General features: G+C 40.0%; 1 protein-coding gene across 1 annotated transcript in view; it reads right to left on the minus strand.

Annotated features, from left to right (window-relative positions):
- FAM135B (family with sequence similarity 135 member B) overlaps positions 1 to 21,031 on the minus strand; it is a 142,651-nt gene that overhangs the window by 10,861 nt on the left and 110,759 nt on the right. Inside the window, exons 8-13 of the mRNA XM_069006054.1 lie at positions 14,772 to 14,925; positions 12,086 to 12,135; positions 8,722 to 8,877; positions 6,542 to 6,615; positions 3,264 to 3,418; positions 150 to 2,208 (exon numbers count right to left, since the gene is read on the minus strand). Coding sequence (XP_068862155.1) covers positions 150 to 2,208; positions 3,264 to 3,418; positions 6,542 to 6,615; positions 8,722 to 8,877; positions 12,086 to 12,135; positions 14,772 to 14,925 — 2,648 coding nt within the window. The remainder of the gene's footprint in view (positions 1 to 149; positions 2,209 to 3,263; positions 3,419 to 6,541; positions 6,616 to 8,721; positions 8,878 to 12,085; positions 12,136 to 14,771; positions 14,926 to 21,031) is intronic.

The raw sequence follows: 21,031 nt of genomic DNA on the forward strand, positions 1-21,031 counted from the left end.
ATTTGTCTGTTTGTATTATTTGTACTGAAATTCCTCAGGCAACTGACTCAAATGCAAGCCTCCTGTATGCCTAGTGCATTAGGGTCCTGAACTGTGTCAGGGTCTCTTGGCATTACCATTGCATTAATGAAGTAATTAGTCATTCTTACTTCAGCATTCTTTCGTTGGTCTCTTCATCCATCTCATCTGAATTAGAACAGACAACTCCAAACGAGCCCAGAGGCTGGCGCGTGATGGGGAACGCAGCCTGCTTTGCCGAGGAGCCCGCCATGGCAGGGGTCTCTTTGAGCACGGAAGAAAAGGGAAGACAGGTGGCTGTGCAAGAGACGGACAGATTAACCACATCAGCAGCCTTTCTGCTTTCCAGGGCTACTCCCTCTGTCGTGGCCAAAGGAAACCCGGTGCCGTTCGCTACAAGTTTATTCTCTTGGCTGTTGGGCTCCTGAGGACGTTCAGCCTGGTGGGACTCTGCCGCAGGGTCTGCTGAGGCAGGTGAGTCATTGAGCTCAATTTCTTGCAACCCCTGCATTTCTGCATACACTGCCGGGCTCTCATCAGCGAGAGAGCTGCCACGTTCTCCTCGCAGTGAGCCAAATTCAATGGAGGTTTCTGAAGGAGCTTTAACAGGATAGCAAAAATCTGGTACCACCTTTATGCTTTGTGAAAAACTCTCCTCTCCTGAAATTCTACTATTGGAGGAGCCCTGTGGTATTTTTGAACTGTCCGGCTTAAGTTTATCCTTTGGATCCTCAATGCATGTATCAACCTTATCTATATTTTTGTCCAAGTAATTATAAGCCCTTGGTGTTTTTAAGCTGCACTCACCATCGCTCTCCAGTGACAGGCACTCAGAGACATTATCTTGGAGCTGCTTCGGACAAATGGGTGGTCCTGTATTTTCCAGACTACAACAAGTCTCTGGAAAACCTTTCTCTTCCACCCCTTGTAACTCAGTGTTACTGTTACTGTGTTTGAGGAGGGGTTTGGGATGTCTTCTTGGTTCTATTTTTCCACTTTGAGTAGTGATTCGACACTCAGAAAAGTCCATGATTATTTTTCCATCTTTTTCCTCTGTTTCCATGCAGCTTCTTAAGTTTTGATCTGAATCTCCTGGGGTGGCTTCGATGTGTTTTGATATATCCACCTCCTCCGTGGGCTCTTCTGGGCTACTGATCTGAGGAGCTGAGACAGATTTCGTCAGTTTGGTAAGCTCCACCTCCCTCTCCTCTTCCTCAAAGGGCAAAGAGCTGATGGATGTGAGTGATGCTTGGATACCACTGGGCAAGCTGGTGTTGCTTTCTGTGTGTCCACCTTCCAAGGAATTTCGGTGGATGGCGTGCCTCCGGACCAGGTGGTGCAGGATCTCTCGGTCACTGGGCAGCTCCAGGGCCCGGCTACGAGCATCAGACCATGCCACTGAGCTTGGTTCACTTTCAATGCCTGAATCAGATATTATAGAGGAAGATCTTTTTATGACCCCTGACATCAGGGTAAATTCTTCACTCTCCTCACCCCGTTGCTCCTTTGTGACTGATTTCACTTCACAGCTGTGTGAAGGCAAAGCTTTCAAAACAGGGAGATGAGCCTTGGTGTCTGCATCCTCTGGTTTTCCAAGACTGGTCAATTCATTCAGTCCAACCTCAGAAGAAGTGAAATTAGTTTCAGGATGACCAAATTCATCTAATTCATGTACTTCAGTCCGGTCTTCCAAGCCATCAGTTCCACATGCTCCACAATCATACTGAGCACTGACAATTAACACAGGCTCGCTTTTGTGAGAGTCCTTATTGCTGGGTTCCATGCCTCCACAGGTAACATCTGCCCCAAGTCTATTATTTTTAAAAAAAACTTCCTTGGATGTTTTCAAGTCTTCTGACATGTGTTTTGTATTGCCTGGCTCTGAGTCAGAAATAGTTTCCTCTCTTGAAACAAAAATATTTTCAGGTTTCCTTTGGCCTTCTTTGTTTGCTGTACATACCTGAGATGTGGAGTGCTGGTTTAAACCTTTAGCAGCAGCTTCAGTACTGCTGTGTAGGCATGAGGGATTCCTGTTTATCCTGTCTGTGTGTATTAGCAGAGTGTCTTTCCCAAAATCTCCTTTCATTACTGCAGTGGCATCATCTGATGCACAGTCTTCATTTTCCTGTGTTACATTCATTTGAGTATTTGCAGGAACCTCAAAATCTGGGAAAACTTCCAAATTCTGATCTGAAAAAAAGGAAGAAAGGAAGAAAGAAAAATAGTAGTATTACCTATAAGAATACAACAAATCACCCCAAAAACTTGTGAAACTAAAAAGGGATTTAAAGTCTAAAATATTATTCTATACATTTATATTATAAAATTTATATATTCATTAAAGGCATATTACAAATGTACATGCCAGAGTGCCTTTAACTAGAATTACACTCACTGAGCAGTTATAGTTAGGCCAAAGAAAACAATATTAATAAATAAACTTTGCTTGGTGTAACTGTACCTATACTGCTAATTTTTAGAGCATAGGTAAGCAAAAAATAATAGATACTTCTCTGTACTCCTGGTGTCATTCAACATTGTTCATAGTATAGCTCTTACTTTGAATCAGTTTAATACTCAGTTTAATAATTTAAATACCTTTGATGAGCATTGTCAAAATTTAGGCAGTAGAATAACTGTGGAAGAGTGAAGATTTTGTATCACAGGCTATATTCACTAAACTATGGACACCTATAATATTAATACATATTGCTTCCTTGGTAATCTTAATGGTTGAGTGAAAAGAATAAGCTAGTAAGGGCTATGAGGTTTTACTAAGTAGCTCTGGAACTAAATAACTTCTTAATTAAAAGCTTGATTTGAATACTGGAAGGGCAAAATATTTTTTGAAAGGCAATGCTGCCTTTCAGGGGAGTGTGGGGCTTTACACTGAAATTGTGGGGTTTTGTTCTGAGATTTCTTACCACTAGATGTCATACTGGGGATATCAGTCTAGTGTTTTTCCTTTAAATTAGTACTGTAGCAAAAATCCAAAAGGTCTGGTTTTTTTCTCGATTTTCCCTCCAGCTCTTTTTAAAAAACAGCTTAATTTAAAGATGAAAAATGTGAAAGAAACACTCTGCTGTTAGGGAAAACACTAAAATTCAGCTGTGTTACTTAAGGGGTCCCACTTTCTTCTGAGCTCATAAGCCCAAGCGATGTGAGATCACTTATCCTGAGTTGGGGAAGTACCTCTCTCAGTGCAAGCTGTCTCCTGAAGCTGTGTCCTGTGGTGTTTCACTCACCTGTGCAAGGCATGTCTGTGTACCTATCTTCAAAAATAACTGGCAGCGTGTTCCAGTCCCCATCGATGTCCAGGCATTCTGCTGGCAGCGGGGGCATGCTGGTGAAATAATCCGAATTACGAATTTCTGTAGAAATCTGTGCGTGGCTTTGGATCCTGGCAGCAAAGTACAAAACAAATCGAGTGGTTGAGTGGTTACTGTGCTGTTTCTCCACTACTCCTGCTAGCCCAGATATGCAGGCAGAGGACAGTCAATGTGTTTAAAAGGAGAGGGAACTGGTATTGTATGATGGGGGGTACCCAGCACTCTAGAAGTTTTCCATCTCTCAGTTAGAAATACCTACCACTTGCACAATCCCCTCCTTAAAAATCTCAGCGTTTTTTAAATTATTCCACATCCCACTGCCACAGGCTCCTGTTATCTGCCATAACCCATTGCTGTCCTCCCAAGGGTATCAGCTGCTGGCTGGGACTGGATCACTCAGCTGGTTTCTGGTCAGGAAATGAGCTCTGTCACTCTGGCTGTGGTCAGGGTTTCAAAACCCAGATGCAGGAGGCAATAATCAAGACTTTGGTTGAGCAGTACAGGGAGGAACAAAGCCAAGAAGGATGCATGGTAAGTCATCTATCTCACTTGTACCAGACCTCAGAGCACTGCGGTATCTTACACATGTACTAATCTGGAAGAGCTAAGGCACATTAATTCAGCCACTCTCTCTTGGCAGAGTCATAGAATCACAGAATGGTTTGAGTTTGAAAGGACCTTCAAGATCATTTAGTTCTAACTCCCCTGACATGGGCAGGGACACCTTCCACCAGACCAGGTTGCTCAACCTGTCCTTGAACATTTCCAGGGATGGGGCAGCCACAACGTTTCTGAACAACCTGTTCCAGAGCCCCACCACCTTCACAGAAAAAAAAAAATTCTTTCTAATATCTAATCTAAATCTACTCTCTTTCAGTTAGAAGCCATTCCCCCTTGTCCTATCACTGCATGTCCTAGTATAAAGACCCTCTTGGGCTTTTTTTGTAGCCCCCCATCTGTTTCCATCATTTGGGCCACTCAAAATTCTACCTGGCTCTCCTCAGTGAATGTGACATTAAACTGGCAGATGAATACATGTTTGGCTATAATAAATACAATAATTTTCATTTCTGATGATCTTTCCTATTTAAACATCTGTCTCTCAAAATGGAGAAAACATGAAATACAAAGAGTAAGGCAAAAGATTTTCATAGATGGTCAGCTGAAAGCAAATCTGTTTTTCATCTTAAAGCCATTACCCCTTGTCTGATTATTACTTACCCTTGTGAAAAAGATTAATAATTGATATTAAAATGAGTGAGGAGGAATATTTTTGTCTGTAAAATCTAGGGTGGGTATGTCACCTGCTAGAGGCCTCCACCTGTGCCATACCCAGCCTACTGGAAATGGTGTGTCCTCTTCTGCCTAAGCAGTCAAATGCTTAGGTACATAGGTGCACAGCCTCACACAAACCAACAACAGCATGGGAGGCAAAAAAACAGCTCTTGTCTAGTAAGAAGGAAAAAAATAAAAAAAAACTGGGGGAAAAACCTTACTGCTTGAGGTGGTTGTAGAGCACACTGCCACACTGAGCACTGATCTTAGCTGGACACTGTGTGAACCCAATTGATAATCCCTTCTACCACTCCCAATATTAATACTCTGACAAGACTCTGTTTTTCCAACTACATCATCTGGCAAATTCAGAAAGAAAACGTAACTCTGCCACAAGGCCTGTATAGACCAGATGTTCTACACAGACCAATTAATTTTTTTAACTGTTTTGTTTGTTGTTTTTTTTTTACTTACTCTCCTTGATAATCACTGAGAAAAACATTATATTTGTCTGTAGGAAATGGGCTACTTCTGTGGCTGCCTGGAGAAATAGAATCACATCATGGAATTAGGCTTCCCCCTGTGCAGGATTATATTTGTTTGAACAGGGCCATGAGTGTCTGTGTCCTCACCCCAGATCTTGACAAGGGGTTTCCTTGTACACAGCTCACTAATATCCTGACATTGGAGAACCAAGTGAACACAGCTGGGCCCTTGCAGCCATGGTGTTGCTCTAATTTGGCAAGGCAGCCTTGTACAACCCATCCACTAATGAAGTTATGGCCCTTTCCATCAACACTGAATCAGCCTTAATGTCCCCAATGACAGCTCTGAGAAAAGCAATTTTCTCCTTTGCACTAGGTCAAAAGCAAATGTCTCGCTTAAAAATCATCATTGTGACAGGACCTGATGTCATGGCCTTTCTCAGCCCCTTCTGAAAGATGGGTTTCACACTGGTAATGTGGTCTGCCCATGGTGACAAACAGTCTGCATAACCTTCATTACTCAGAAAATCAAATCTGAGCATCTTTCTTTGAACTCTGGTTTTTAGCCCATGAACCCAAGTGGAGCACTTGGATGATACTCAGGAAAGGCAAACGCAGGATTTACCCGGGTGTAGCTTTAAGACTGGCTCCTCATACTTCCCAGTTTGGTTACAAGTAGGAATCATCCAGCATAAAGAAATACTTACCTTGGAATGGTTTAGATCATATTCATATGAATGCAGCCCAGTGCAATGTTTGTTCTCCTGGTCTGTTTTGCATGTTTGGTTCTTGGTCAATTATTTATCAGCCCTGAGCCCACATCATACCCATGTTTCCTCTAGCTAACATGGTGCTATTCCCCATTCCTGCCCTTCACTGCTGCATATAGTCAACATCCACAGCTTTGCATTGCCTGTTTAATGATCCTGTCTACATTTTATTTATTTTATTTAATTAAATACATTTAAATATCCCTTCTGCTAGAGAGAGTAGGGCTGGACTAAACAATAAAACAACCCATGACTGCCTACTCCAAAATCTATATTAGGGACGGTAAAAAGCTAATTTGTAAATGCTGTTGCTTATCAACAGGTATTTCCCATTAAAAGTACAAGTGCTGGATCTGGTGTATTTGGTTTAGGAAGTTAATTGAAGATTGGTATATATGTGTGTATATATCTGTGTGTATATATATATAAAATGTATATATATGAAGCTTGAAATTAATTATTTCTGGGGCCTGCCTGATCAGTCACTTACTTTTGAAATTCATTTCAATAGGTTTAAAATATGGAGCTAAAACAGAGCCAATGACCTCTCCCAAACCAAACTCCTTCATATCCTGAAGAAACAGATCACATTATTGATTGCAAAACACTTTAAAGTAAATTTTTAGTCATACCAGAGTTAGGTGAGTGTTAATGGGTTACTTACAGGCCTTCCTGGAACATGAGCACAGCAGGTTTCTGGTGCTCAGTGTAGAAGAAGGCTTCTGAGAATCTCCTCACCTGAGAGAGAGAGACACACACAAATTAAACCTAAGATCTGCTGAAGGGTGACAAGTGCCATCAGTCTAAGAACTGAGCAGTGATTATCAGGACCAGATTCCTTAGTGTTGACATTAAAAAAGAGTTCAATTCTGTTTCATTTTCCCAGTCTAGCACAAAGCAGCTGGTGTTGTTGCGTATTTTGCTGCAATATGCAACAAAATACTTCTTCTTACTTCTGAGGTAAGAAGAGTCCCTTGACAAGAAGTCAAAGTTTGGTTATCTGCATCTTCTGGCTACTTTTCTAAAAAGCTGTCAAATTTACCATTTTCCTCTGTAGTATTAAAGTGGGGAAGATTTATTCCTTTCCCACTGTGCGAAAAGCAGTAGTGGAATGACTTACTAAATTAGAACAATTCATAATTGACCATCTCTTCTATGGGAACATCCACAGGGACTCTCAAACTATCACGACAGCAAAGAAAGCCTTACATATCAGTGCAGAGAAGAATAAGCCCTATCACAGTAGAAACACACCTGCCTATGTCATGATACTTATAAACTCAGAGCTCTTCTAATCCCTTCATGGACATTGGATCTGTTCAGTGTTGGATAATCAATTACAAAAGAGCCATGGATCTGAAGTGGCTGGCAGAGCACAGACTGTGAAATAAGCTATAAAAAATTCAGCGCTGTCATCTGCCCTGGAATAAGCTTTTAGTTTAAATGAATCAAGCATAATATGCAATCAAATGTACTGAGCTGTTAAACTGCAGACCACACATTCCTAATAATAATTGTAAAAGTGACCTCTGTTACAGGGACAGAAAATGGCAGCAGAAAGCATATGTCAGAGCATCTCAGCATCTCCCTAAATCCCAGCTGTGCTTTAGCAAACAGCCTTTCTGAACAAAGGACGAGCATCCCTTCAAAAAGACTGTATCTTAACAGTAGGATTTTTCATCTCGGGCTCTCAAACCATTTTCCAGAGGTGAAAAAGTATAATTACACCCAGTTTATATGGGCAGGAACCAGAGCATACAAAGTTATATAATTTAACAGAGGTCAAAAAGATGGTTGGCATCAGTCGAGGCTGGAACAAACCACAGGCTGACATTCACCTTGCTGGAGCTGGGGGTATACAAAGTTAAGTCCTTTGGCTGAAAGCCACCCAGGTCCCCTCAGAGGCAAGGGAGACCTTGTTACACAACCCAGGGGAGTTTCAGCATCAGGCACTCAGCCACTTCTTCCTGAATTTTATGCCCTATTTTTGCAAGCTCCAGGGGAGACTTGTCCTGGTCACTCTGACCTCCACTGACTTTGACAGGAGCAAAACCAAAAGCTGAGGTGTCGATACCTATGCTGTACACTCCTAATGCATACAAGGTGAATCCTGCCCTTTTCTCTACTGTCCCTTCTCTAATGATTAGATCAGACTTTGAGTTCAGCTCAGGTGATGTTCTGAACTGGTGTCTGGTCAATAACCAAGAACGTCCTGATGGAAGACAGAGCACTCGCTGAAATAATCAGATAAGCAGATCTGACAACATTCGCTCAAATGACAAGTGGTTTTGTGCCATCTTTATTACCAGGTACAAGAAGCAATTTCAACATCAACAATATTAATATTTTTTTTGTGTGCACTGTACTGTGAGAAAGGCAAATAGCTGTATTATATGACAGTGAAGAAAACAAACCCATATTCCTTACTGTAGCTTTGTGAAACCAGTAGAAATGAAATCGTATTCCTTTTATTAGTCACTGTGATGTTTGGGTTTTTTAAAACAAGTGTTTGTGATTTACAGATATCTATCAAGTATAGGTGACATTTAGCCCTTCCCACCCACCTCCTGTTCTTTGTCTGATCCTGGTGTTCAAAGTCTACTCTTTTTACATAGGATCTTGGGTCACACAAAGTCAACAGTCTTTATTCCAGAAATTGAAATCTGTAATTTCAAATCCTTGACTTCACCTCTTCTTTCCCTCCTCTTCAACTGTTGTGCTCACCCCATTCCATGTAAATAGTCATAGAGGCAGAATTGCATTGGAAATATATATCCAAATAAATCTCTGATGTTTATCAGGACGTGACCATTACTGAACTTGTTTTTAACTTCTTAACGTTACCCTTAGCATGTGATGTTCCTGAGTCAGAAAAGCTGTGACTTCTGGATGGAGTGTTGCCACCTCTAGGAACTGGGTCCACAGGGCCAGGAGGTGAGAGCAAAGCCAGGTGAGATCCTTGCTTATCTGTTCTGCTATCTTCTCTGGATTGCTCAGCAGCTGGAGGAGAGAAAGGAAATTATGAGATCAAAAAGCACTATGAAAACTAATCAGTTCATAAATCAAATTAAGTCCTAGGAACAACAGCAACAAGAAAATTTCTTTATTTTTTTCAAGAAAAATTTCTCTTGATTTAGGACTATTATTACTAAAGCTACCATTTTCAGTTATTTTACTCCAAATAAAGCTGGTGAGACATTTTCTTTTCCTCTTTAAAATCACATATTTTGGAGCGAAGGGTCTCAGCTATGCAATTAGAGAGCAAGAAGCTGGAACAGATAATATTTTGCAGACACTTTACTGCAAGTGTAGTAACTGGGGGGAAAAAAACATCAAAGCGTGTGGGTTCCAAATTATCCACCAGATGGTGCTGAATGCTCTGAAATAATAAGCCATGGCCGGGATCTGTTAGCAAAAGGAGCCCTCTCAGCCATGTCACATTAGGATGCAGATGACTCACTGAGGGGGAACCAAACAAGAAACCTCAAACCAAAACACTGCGTCCTCAGCACATGATGAAAACAGACAGCCCAGACTGTGCTGTTGCCCATGTCCCACACGAGAACATGCTGGGGCTCTGTTTGCCCTCCAGCTTTGTGCTAAAGTTGTATGAGAAAGCAAAGTCTCTGCACACCAAACTTCCTGGTTTCTCAATTTCATAGTATCATACAGTCCTAGAATGGGTTGGGTTGAAGATCTTCTTCCAACTCCCTGCCATATGCAGAGACACCTTTCACTAGACCAGGTTGCTCAGAGCCCCATCCAACCTGGCCTTTAACACTCCCAGGGATGGGACATCCACAGCTTCCTTGGGCAACCTGTGCCTGTGTCTCACCACTCTCAAAATAAAGGATTTCTACCTAGTATCTAACCTAAACCTGCCTTCTGCCAGTTTAACACCATGCCCACTTGTCCTAACACTACACACCCTTGTAAAAGTCCCTTTCCAGCTCTCCTGTAGCCCCCTTTAGGTACTGGAAGGTGTTGAATTTTCTCCCTGGAGTCTTCTCCAGGATGAACAAACCCAGCTCTCTTAACTTGTCAACTTGCTGATTTCTTTAATGAGACACCAACATTGCATTTTACCTCCATGTTATTCACCAGGTCTTTTTTTTTTTTTTTTTTTTTTGGTTAGGACTGCAGGACTGCACTCTAGCTGAAAGTTTGCTTATTTTTCACATTTTATTATGCAGGTAGTTAGCAGATTGGTGACACTGCAAACTAAGCCACAATTAAAAGCAAATTGTCCGTGTGTGAGAGAAGCAGAGAAAATCTGTGTGTGGATAAAACAGATATTGTCACTGTCTTTACACTGTTTGGATGCTATTCTGTTTTAATCACTTGTCCAAAATGGCACAAGCTCCAGCATCCATTCTGGTATGGGAAAAACCAGGGGGATAGTGGGAAACAAAAGATCCTGCCCAAACATTTCCCTTTGCAGAGTCAGGGCATGATTTTATTTATGACACCTAATTTTATATGCTCTATGTCAACATTAATTTTTCATTTGTTAAGTCAGTAAGCTGTTCCTTACATCATAAACTGAAGGCTCAGTCTTCAAGGAAGATGCATTATTAATGCAAATCATCTTAGGTGTGTGATGGCTATTTTTCTAGTTTATTGGTTGTCAAATATTTGAATTTGTCAGGAAGGAAGGAAGGAAGGAAGGAAGGAAGGAAGGAAGGAAGGAAGGAAGGAAGGAAGGAAGGAAGGAAGGAAGGAATTCGGAAGGAAGGAAGGAAGGAATTCGGAAGGAAGGAATTCGGAAGGAAGGAAGGAAGGAAGGAATTCGGAAGGAAGGAAGGAAGGAAGGAAGGAAGGAAGGAAGGAAGGAAGGAAGGAAGGAAGGAAGGAAGGAAGGAATTTGGAAGGAAGGAAGGAATTCGGAAGGAATTCGGAAGGAAGGAATTCGGAAGGAAGGAATTCGGAAGGAAGGAAGGAAGGAATTCGGAAGGAAGGAATTTGGAAGGAATTTGGAAGGAAGGAAGGAATTCGGAAGGAAGGAATTCGGAATTCGGAAGGAAGGAATTCGGAATTCGGAATTCGGAATTTGGAATTCGGAAGGAAGGAAGGAAGGAAGGAAGGAAGGAAGGAAGGAAGGAAGGAAGGAAGGAAGGAAGGAAGGAAGGAAGGAAGGAAGGAAGGAAGGAAGGAAGGAAGGGGCTATTTCTAATTGTGAGAGTCTTACTGCACTGAAAATTAGTCCAGAGGATACTCTAGATTGTGTTGTCTGTCCTATAACCTTACAGCTTCTAAATCTAGTAGAGATGAGCCCAGTAAGTTGTGCTACTCTAAGTCAATTTTATATGAAATCACATTTCCTTCAAAGTATCCAAGTCAGGACTTAAAACGAATAAATTTGTCATTTGAAGCAGTTTTCAAGCCATGGCTGACAAAGATAGCTCACAATTTGTAGCAGGAGTGTAAATGGACTTCTCATTTGTTTTGGACTCATCTTCCCGCCATTAATTGTTACCATATTCACTTCCCCAAGGAAGTAGTGGAATCACCGATCCTGGAATTTTTCAAAAAATTACTAAGTGGCACTTTATTTATATGGTTTACTGGGCAGGGTGATATTCAGTCAAAGGATGGACTTCATCATCTTGGAGTTCTTTTCTAAACTTACTGATTCTATGATCCTATGATAAATAAAATATATGAAATCTCTGATTCTAAAACACTTTTTCCAATGATCAGCGGGTGCTTGCATTTCTTCCTGGCACTCTTGATGACTTATCTTTGTCTCACTTGAAATAAACTTGGCAGAAGCAAGTTCAAGAGAGTAGTTCTGTCACTTCTGTGCCAAAATCACTTTTTTTCCTCCCATGAGCTTCCAAACATATTTAGGTATTTTTATTTGAAAATATATGGTTGTACAACCTGCCAAAGTATCTTTTCTCCTGTCAGTAGAAGCTATAATTGCAACCTACTCCAAATAATTTTTTTTGTCATCCTGATACTCAGAGCTAGGCTTACTGAAGGATGTTAGAACAATCCAGCTGGTGACTTGTTAAAAGTGACAGGAACATTTTATACGCAACCAATCAAAGTTATGTGAAATAGTTGGTGGAAGAGAAACAGTCAACAAACTTTCTGACGGCACCAAATTCCCTTTTTCCCTGCTCTGATACATGACTGGGCTGTCTCAGAGCACTTGAAAAATAGACTTGAAAAACATATGGGCAGGTTCTGATGAAGGAAATACCTGCAGCTCCATACAAAGCTGGGATAATGTCTCTTCCACAGATAGCTCCTCTGGGGAAAAAACACAAAGAAAGACATCAGGTTTGAGAACAGTGGATGTGAAATATTAATGCTCTGCTGTTTATTCATGAGAGAAATTGGTAATTTGGTATCCTTGCCTGACAGACAAGTTTCTGTTTGGGTGTGGGCACTCTGCAATCCACTTTGCACTGGTGCAGGTGCAACTTCTGCTTATGCAACCTGGACCACTAAACCAGTAGAAGCTGTTGTTTTTGTGGTGACAAAGACAACAGAATTTGGCTTTTTGTTTACTCTCTTTTACTAAAAGTTTGATTTTTAGCCTCTGGTATTTATGGCCAACTGTAGAACTGAATACAGAGTCTGAGCAAATGATGTCCAAGGAATAGTTGTCCCTGTTGTGCTGTGTAACAGTTGTCCCCGAGGACTGTGTAACAACATCAAATCCTGGCTAGTAAAAGATTGGGCATCTCTGTACTGCCCTGTGAAGCTGGAATTACCTCACCACTGCAAGCAGCAGGGTTTTGAAGCATTCCTGAGAGAACCCAGCACAGAGACACCCCACATTAAATGCGCCACAGACTATCAGGCAAAGGAGGACATTGATCAACTCTCCAACTTTGGCAGCTCGATTTTGCAATGCGGATTTTTCTAATGGTGTTCATAAAGAAACAAAGCATGAACAAAGCAGAACAACTCACAGAACAATCCCCTTCCAAATCCCCAAATGTCCCTTCTCAGATAGCACTAATAAATGGGAAAGGATAGACCAAGATGGGTAGTGCCTTGAAAAGATGCAATCTTAGCTGGTAACATTTGAGAAATAACCATTCCCACTTCTAATGTCTAAAGTAAACTACTTTATTTTTAAATATAATACTCAGGGAGCTAGAAAAAAAACAAGAATTAAGGAAATGTGCAGAGATTTATATTCTTGGATTTATCTTAACCTTCTGCAAAAACCTATGAGATTAATATGACCAATACAGATGGTACAACTGAATGAGTCATTTACATTTTTCCCCTGGTCAGTGGAGAAATATAGCAAGTACAAGGTGTAGCTTACGCCATGCCAAATTAGAAAGCACTACCTGTGTCAAATAACATATTTTTAAATGGGGATGTTTCACCCTAATGAATGTAAGGCACAGATATAAAAATTTAATTTATATTCGTCTTACTGCGTGAATCTTACACCCCATAATTTTACTGAGTTTTGCAACAGGTGTCAGAAGATCAGCCTTAAAACCAAATCTTTAGTAGATTTTCAGACTCTGAATAAAATGATGCAAATAGCACTCTGCTGAAGAGGCTAAAAAGGGTATTTGCATTTAGCAAATTTTCATGCATTACAAGAAGTACATTTGCAAATGAAGTGCCTGCTTCAGTACCAGTATTCGTTTCAAAACCAGGCAAATGGTGTTTAGAACATCAGTATGTGCTCTGGGGTGGTCCTGGAGTTGTGGTGACTCCATGCATAACTCTGCCATCTCACAACCTACAACCCTGTCTGGGTGAGCCATAAATCATCTATTATCTATACCTGTTAACCAAGATCCATAAAGCAGTTTTGTTGCATGTTCTATTCTGTCTCAGAGCTCGTAAACTGCAAATTAAAATGTTGGTTTTTGGTTTTTTTCTCTTGTAGTTGGATTGAATAACACAGGGTATCACTTACCTATGACTTTTAGACTGTCTTGAAGGGAAATAGATGTTGGGGAACAAGACATGAAGTGGCAAATAGGATCTATCAAGTCCATGAGTGAAGCACAATGCATTGTGTTTGATAGTTCTTACATACAAGAACTATACTGGAAAATTTTACTCCCTTTTAAAACCTGCTGACCAATGCAATCAACACTCCTAATGTAATTATCTCTGCAACATAACAAAACTGATAACTTCAAAACCTGCACACCACAGAAATACAAAGACACAATGTGAAACGTGAAATTATGAGCCACATTCCTTTAATTCGAAGAAACAGGTGAGACAGCAGGATTTAGTCAGGAATGAGTCTCATTTTCATAGGTCCTCATGCTCTCATTACATAGATTACTAAACACAAATTACAGAGCTCCATCCTGCAAATCCAGCCAGCCTGCACTTGCACATTAAACCCAACAGGCCTGACCAGCCAAAAAAACCTTCTGCCAAAAACCCAGAAAATCTATTAAAAAATTGAATTAGAAAGGAAATCAGAATAATTTTGAAGCGCAAGTTGTAATTGGCAGGGGAGAAATATATTACAAGTTACAAAGAAACCCATTTGCATCACCTTTCAGATTTTTCTTTTCAATTGTAAAAAAATGTTTGCTCAAGAGAAAAAAATATATTAAGAGTCTTTCCAAGAGTTCATGGCCATTCAGAACTGGAAGTTACAATTTTCAAAATGCAGCTGAGGCCAAAAATCACTGAAAGGGAAGTATTCTGAGAAATGTATCAAAATATTTTATCCATCTACACATCAGGCCACATCCTATAAAAGAATTCACATAAGCTGAGGAGTCAGTCATCTTTAACAGCATGCAAAAATAAACACTAATCAGACAACACAGCTGAAAATCCCTTGAAGTCTCTGAACAGACCAAGAATTTTGGTACTAAAGTGTGTGTTTAAAAATGCAGCACTCTAAAATATTCAATGATTTTAAATGTCTTTTCACTTACCCAGCTTCAGCTGTGGTAAATCAGGAATCTCATTCATTATGAGGGTGTAGTATGTGTGAAGACCCCTTTGAGCATTCAAGAGCAGAAGACAGAGATCCTTATGCCACTTGTATGCATGTTGCATGCAGTTTTCAGATGGGACATAAAAGCTGCCCTGTGTAGCAAAAGTGTCAAGAAAATAAAGTACAGAAATTAAAATTCATGGTCTCCATTTGTGCAACAGGTTTACACAAAAACCCATTTGTGGACAGTCTCCACCCAGATGTGGATTCATTTCTTTTGACAAGAGTATATTGTGGTAGGACAAGGGGTAATGGCTTTAAACTAAAACAGTGTAGGTTTACACACAGTATTAGGAACAAATTTTTTTACTGTGAGGGCAGTGAGGTCCTTGCACAGGTTTTCCAGAGAAGCTGTGGCTGCCCCATCCCTGGGAGGGTTCAGTGCCAGGTTGGATGAGGCCTGGAGTAACCTGGTCTAGTGGAAGGTGTCTCTGCCCATGGCAGGGGATTTGAACTAGATGGTATTTCAGGTCCCTTCCAACCCAAGCCATTCTGTGATTCTTCAATTCTAATCAAGCAGATGGCACCAAAGAGATTTTAACCATCCCAATCTCCCAGCCACCCAACTAGCTAGATGTGTAATCCAATAGTATCTTTCTACATGTTCATTTTGCCCAAACCATAACAAAACCATTAGGTCTCAGCAAGGCTGTCACACGCCCTCAGACCAAACAATCCAACAGAGTAATCTATCTCTGTCCATCCCACATGTCCCACCATGGAGCCAATGTCTGTCCCCACAACACAGAGAGTGCTGTGCAAAATACACCCTCTCAGCTGGAGGAGGAGGGGTGGAAAGAACTATAAAGATGGCTACATTCACTTTCCTTTTCCCTCCTTATCACCTCCTGCAAAGGTGATAGCTTGATGGTACCATGGTATCCTTTGCTATCCGTATTAGTGAACAAATGCAGATGGCATTGCTATCCCATCAACAAATATGAGCCACTCTGTACTCCAGGATCAATGTCTGTGCTAGTATATCTCCTGTGGGAGAATGTAACAGGACAGATCACAGCACGTTTACTACAAATATTTCCCAAACAACACTTTTACACTTAGAATGCAAGCTGAGTTTTCACTAGGGTACCGTAAATCAGAAATTTCCACTTTTGTCAAAAGATGCTTGTATAAATTACTGATACTTGAAAGCTGCACTGCTTAGGTTTAAAATGGAACTACTTATTAATCCCTGGGTTTGTGAAACATGGACAATTTGCAACTTAGTACACTGCTTATCACTCCTGGGATAAGAATACAATTCCTACAGGCCAGCCAGGTGCTGACTGCCTTTCTGGATGGTCCCAAAAGCTATGCATCTCCAGGAGCAACAGAGAAGAACCAACCACACACCAGTGCATCTCCTGTGTTTTTTTCCCTTTGACATCCCTAAAACCTGTATTTCACAACTCTTGGCTTGAGCCAGGATGTTTCCCTCAGCTTCTCATGCAAATCTTCAAGAAGTTAACTACAATTCTGTGGTAGGCACAAAAGGAAATGCTCTCCAGACCTGCAGAGAAACAGCTGATGATAATTGACAGAGTTGGCTGTTCTTCAAAGGATTCAAAATCTCCAGCCTCAGCATGAATATTTTTTACTCTCACCATGGCCAAAACAAAAAGGGGAGCATAAAGAAATGATGCTCATAACAATGGAAAATTGGAAGTGGATTGATGTACAATGTCACGAAAATATGCCCTCCTTTATTATCTACTGCTGATTACTCTTTTTTTAGGTAAAAATTATTCTGGCATTTAAATGCTACACTGATGAGCAGAAGGAATAAAGTGAGTTAATTTCATAGTTTATATGAATGTTATAACATGGTGTTGTGCATGATTACACTTTAATAGGTCTATTTTCAGCCATTCCTTGGCATAGATTATAGCTTAAACATAAAAAGTAATAGGAAAATGCACCTGCAAGTGGGTTCAAAACTTGCCTGAATTAAAGGTGTTCAAAATATTACTCAATTAGTCCAGTGTTAAATTCTTTAGCATTTGTCTTCCTGTCTTATGGTGCTTTTTAAAATTTGTCCTCAGCTGATTTACACTGGACGATTGTACATGCTCTACACTGTAGACACAGAATTAGGAGCACTGAGTACAACCACAACAGGCAAGTAAAATTTTCTCTAGCATTTCTCTCCATTGCAATGTAAACTTTCTTCAAATTACTGTAAGATATGGATGGTGTACCTGTGTGAATAGAGAGCTGAAAACATTGCTCCAAGCTCTCTTTCCTCTTCCTGTCCCAGTTCTCTGGGAAGAGTGTCTGTGCCAAAGAAAGGTGCTGTGCTTTGAGAATGCCATTGCATGAGAGGAACCAGGCTGCACAGACCAGGTTGTGCTGTGCAGGAGTAAGAGAGCATATCACTAAGCACTTTGATGAAATTCTATTAAATGGCAACTGGCTTTTAAACCCTGTTGTTTAGTGGGAACATCCATCCTAATTTGAAAAATCTTTTTGTCGAGGTGGAAAGTGAGTGTGACAGAAGAAAAGGCGACAAGATCCAAATTTCTGGTTCTTCAGTGACTTAAAGAAATTACTGCTCTCACAAGACTGCCTCTTCTGAAAGTTGTCACACTCATACACATGTACGTATCTCTGGATACAGAGCAGGACATTACAGAGATTGTTAAACCCACCTCAGGGACAGTTTAAACTAATGTGAACTAAGGTCTGTGCATCTTCATCTGCAGGGACCCCAGCAGGGCAGGCATCTGTCAGATGATGCCATTATAAACTGCTGCAGCTAAATCAGCTTATCCATCACTGCTCAGTAAGCTGAGAAATGTCAAGAAATGTTGTCCTTTGGGATGGTCTAAAGATTGCAGACCTTTCACATTTGCTATTTTAATTTCCTCTTCTGTGCAATTATTCAGGTGTTTCCCTATTTCCTTGTCAATAACCTGAAACAGGGACTCAGACTACAATACTAACAAATCAAGTTTGGTAACAAATGTCACATGCTGCTCTAAGGGAAAACACTGCTGTAAAAACAACACTCAGGCAAAACAGTGGCTCTGACCCATTAAACAGCTATAAAGTGCTCAGCTTTCCAGGTTTCTCGACTCAGGATGAGAGATATTGGTTTGCTTCTGGTTAAGACAAAACCCTCATTAAACCAAAAAATGATACTGAAGTTGACAATCCCACCTTGCACAAAGCCTGATGGCTGCTCTGGGCTTGTAATATCCATTGTAAAAGTACATGTTGGTTTCCTTTGTAAAGATTCTTGTGACCTGATGAGCTAAATCATTTGGCCTACTGTTATTTTGATTTCATTAGTTAGTAGGTAGACAGATTCTTCTATGCTGGTTGTAAAACGCATCTGCAGATTTCTTTTTCCAAGACTCCTTCTGTCTGTAATGGTAGACTGCATCTCTAGCCTTTGCCCTTTTCTATTTCTGAAAATTTTGGGAGGACATGAATGCCTGACAAATCTCACTTCAAGGCTTAGGACCTAAAAGTACTCTGATAGTAAAGATGCATGACAGCACAGAAGCTAGTAGTACTGACACAAAAGCATTTCTTCCATTGTGCCAACATTATTAAAGGGAAGTAGGTCAAGAAAGTCAATACATTGGAAAAAAAGGCATTCCAGAGACTCATCCAATACAGGATGGAAATTCTCCTTAGCCCTCCTTTTGTTATGAATGTATTCATACAAATATTTTGTATTTTTTAAGCAGTAGTCAAGTTAGGTTCTACCTGAGCTTTGGCTAATTTCCTCCCTGCATAACCTCACAAGACCCTTATCATTTCCTATAACTTCTTCCAAAGGTCATAAACTCTCTCCAGCTAAAGAGCTCTGAGGGTCTTTTCTCACGAAGAATCTTGTGCATATAGGCCTAATTTCTCCATTTCCCTGTTTACTGTGATCACCATCGCTCCCAGTCATAGAATGGTTTGGATTGGAAGAGACCTTAAAGGTAATCTATTTCCAAATCCCTAGCAACGGGTAGGGAGACCTCACACTAGATGATCACATAAAGAAAAACCTAGACAAATGAAAGATAAAAACTACTTCCTAGTGTTCTGGAAATGTAAAGGCCTCAGTTCACTTTGATCATGATGTGCAAAGCTGGACCTCAACACTAGACCATCACTGACCCTTTTCCATCTATCCTCTAAGCTGGTCTTCTGCTAGATTTACCCAGACAAGTAAAATAGCCTTCAATATCAACAACCCTAAACAAACTAAACATTCCTGGAAATATCCCTGCTGAATACATTTAAGTAAATCAGCCTTTTAAATTAATGGGTTACTTGTTCAATGCTCTTATCAGTCAACAGATTCCTCCTATAATTAGACTGTATTGCTTTATAAATGTACTTTTCCTTTATAACAAGAGAAAGGAAAATTACTTGCAAAAAGCAAACATCTTCATCAAATAAGGTTCACGTCAATTCATTATTCAAATGTAGAGAACAATTTGTGGATATTCACTTCCAGTGTACTACATCTGTCTAATATCAAAAGGCACCAACTGAATTTTATGCTTTATAATGTACAGTTAAGTAGCTTGTATTTGTTTTGTATTAAAGCAATTTCATGAACTATGTTAACTATGTTCAACAGTAGCACTAACAGTTGGTAAATGAAATCCTTCATGTTTAATCTAACTCTTAACACATTTCACAGTTCAGATTCGAATTGCTTGTCAGGAATTTCAATATACTAAAAAGCCATTTCAGTGTAAATAGACAAGTTTTGCAGTCTCCAAATGATTTCCAGTAGCAGAGAGAGCTACCCTACTTTACCTGTTTCTGGGAAAGGTCTAGAGAACTGCTTGAAATTGAGGGATAAATCTCAGCATCCCAAGATAAATGCAGTTTCTGAGTCCACAGCATCTGCCCATTTGCCTGCAAGCCCATTTTGATTACCTAAGATGAAAATTTTATTCTGGCTTCAAACTCAAGGACCAAGGCTTTACTCTCTACTTTGGATGCTGTTTTCTAAGATAGGAGATTTCCTGTTATTTGGTGGTTGGAAATTAAATTACAGTTATGTCATGAGCTAAAACTTTAGTGTTTCCACTGCATTAGTGAAAGTGCTTGAGCAGTGGTGGGAGCAGGACAAGTTTTTACTCCATTTTCTGAAGCTGGTTGCATGTCAGAAATTATTTTTGTCTTAAAGAGGTTATCATGTAAATATGTTAAAATGAACACTCAGAGAAAACTGAAGAGGCAAAGAATATCTTTTGAGCCATTCTTATGACAGAAATTACATTAAATTTAAAGAGAAAAAAATAATCTGGATTATTTAAAATGAGAAACTTTTAATGATGATATTTCATGAGGAAAACAACAACCAATCAACAAAAAAACAAAACAAAGCAAAAATTCTGCATTTGGGTTGACTAAGAATATTTTTTTATAAATATATATGGTGTATATATATATAAAACAAATTTATACACATATAATCATTGCAGAGGTTTAGACTGGATATTAAGAAAGATTTCTTAATGGAAAGGGTTGTCAAGCATGGGAACAGGTTGCCCAGGAACGTGGTGGAATCACTGTCCCTGAGCAAGTGTTCAAAATTCCTGTAGATGTTGCACTTGAGGACATGAGTTAATGATGAAAGTGATGGTGGTGCTGACAGCTGGATTTGATAATTTTAAAGGTCTTTTCCACCCCCAACGATTCTATATGTGTGTATATGTATATGTCTATTTACATCTCCATTCAGCTATGGAAAAATGCCAAACCCAAACAACTCCCCCTCATTAATTCATTCATCAATACAAACATTTTCTAGATCCCTGTGCCAGGCAGTGAAAAATTATCAGCAAATCTAAAAAAACCCCTGTAGTTTAAAGACATTTAAAGACAGTCGCCAAACTGTGGATTCCATTCTGTGATGACACTGTTTATCCTCAGCCCAGTTTTGGAATTTGGAGTATTTTTATTATTTTTATTTTTATTAAGCAACTACAGACTACATATAACAGACGTGATACACAAATCTTGGTCCTATCTGGCAGAAAATCTGTTCATCTCTGTTCTTTATCGTTCAACTGCAGATATGTGAACACAGAACGTTCTTGAGGGTAGGTGACACCCACATAAACCAGCTCCTGTAAACCTCTTTCCTCTAACATTCACTAAGACAGCATGCTTATGGGAGGAACAGTTATGGACAACTAGGAAAACTAATATTTTCCATTTTAAAAAGTAAAACCAAGG

Source organism: Aphelocoma coerulescens, chromosome 2, assembly GCF_041296385.1.
Source record: "Aphelocoma coerulescens isolate FSJ_1873_10779 chromosome 2, UR_Acoe_1.0, whole genome shotgun sequence".
NCBI classification, from domain to species: Eukaryota; Metazoa; Chordata; class Aves; order Passeriformes; family Corvidae; genus Aphelocoma; species Aphelocoma coerulescens.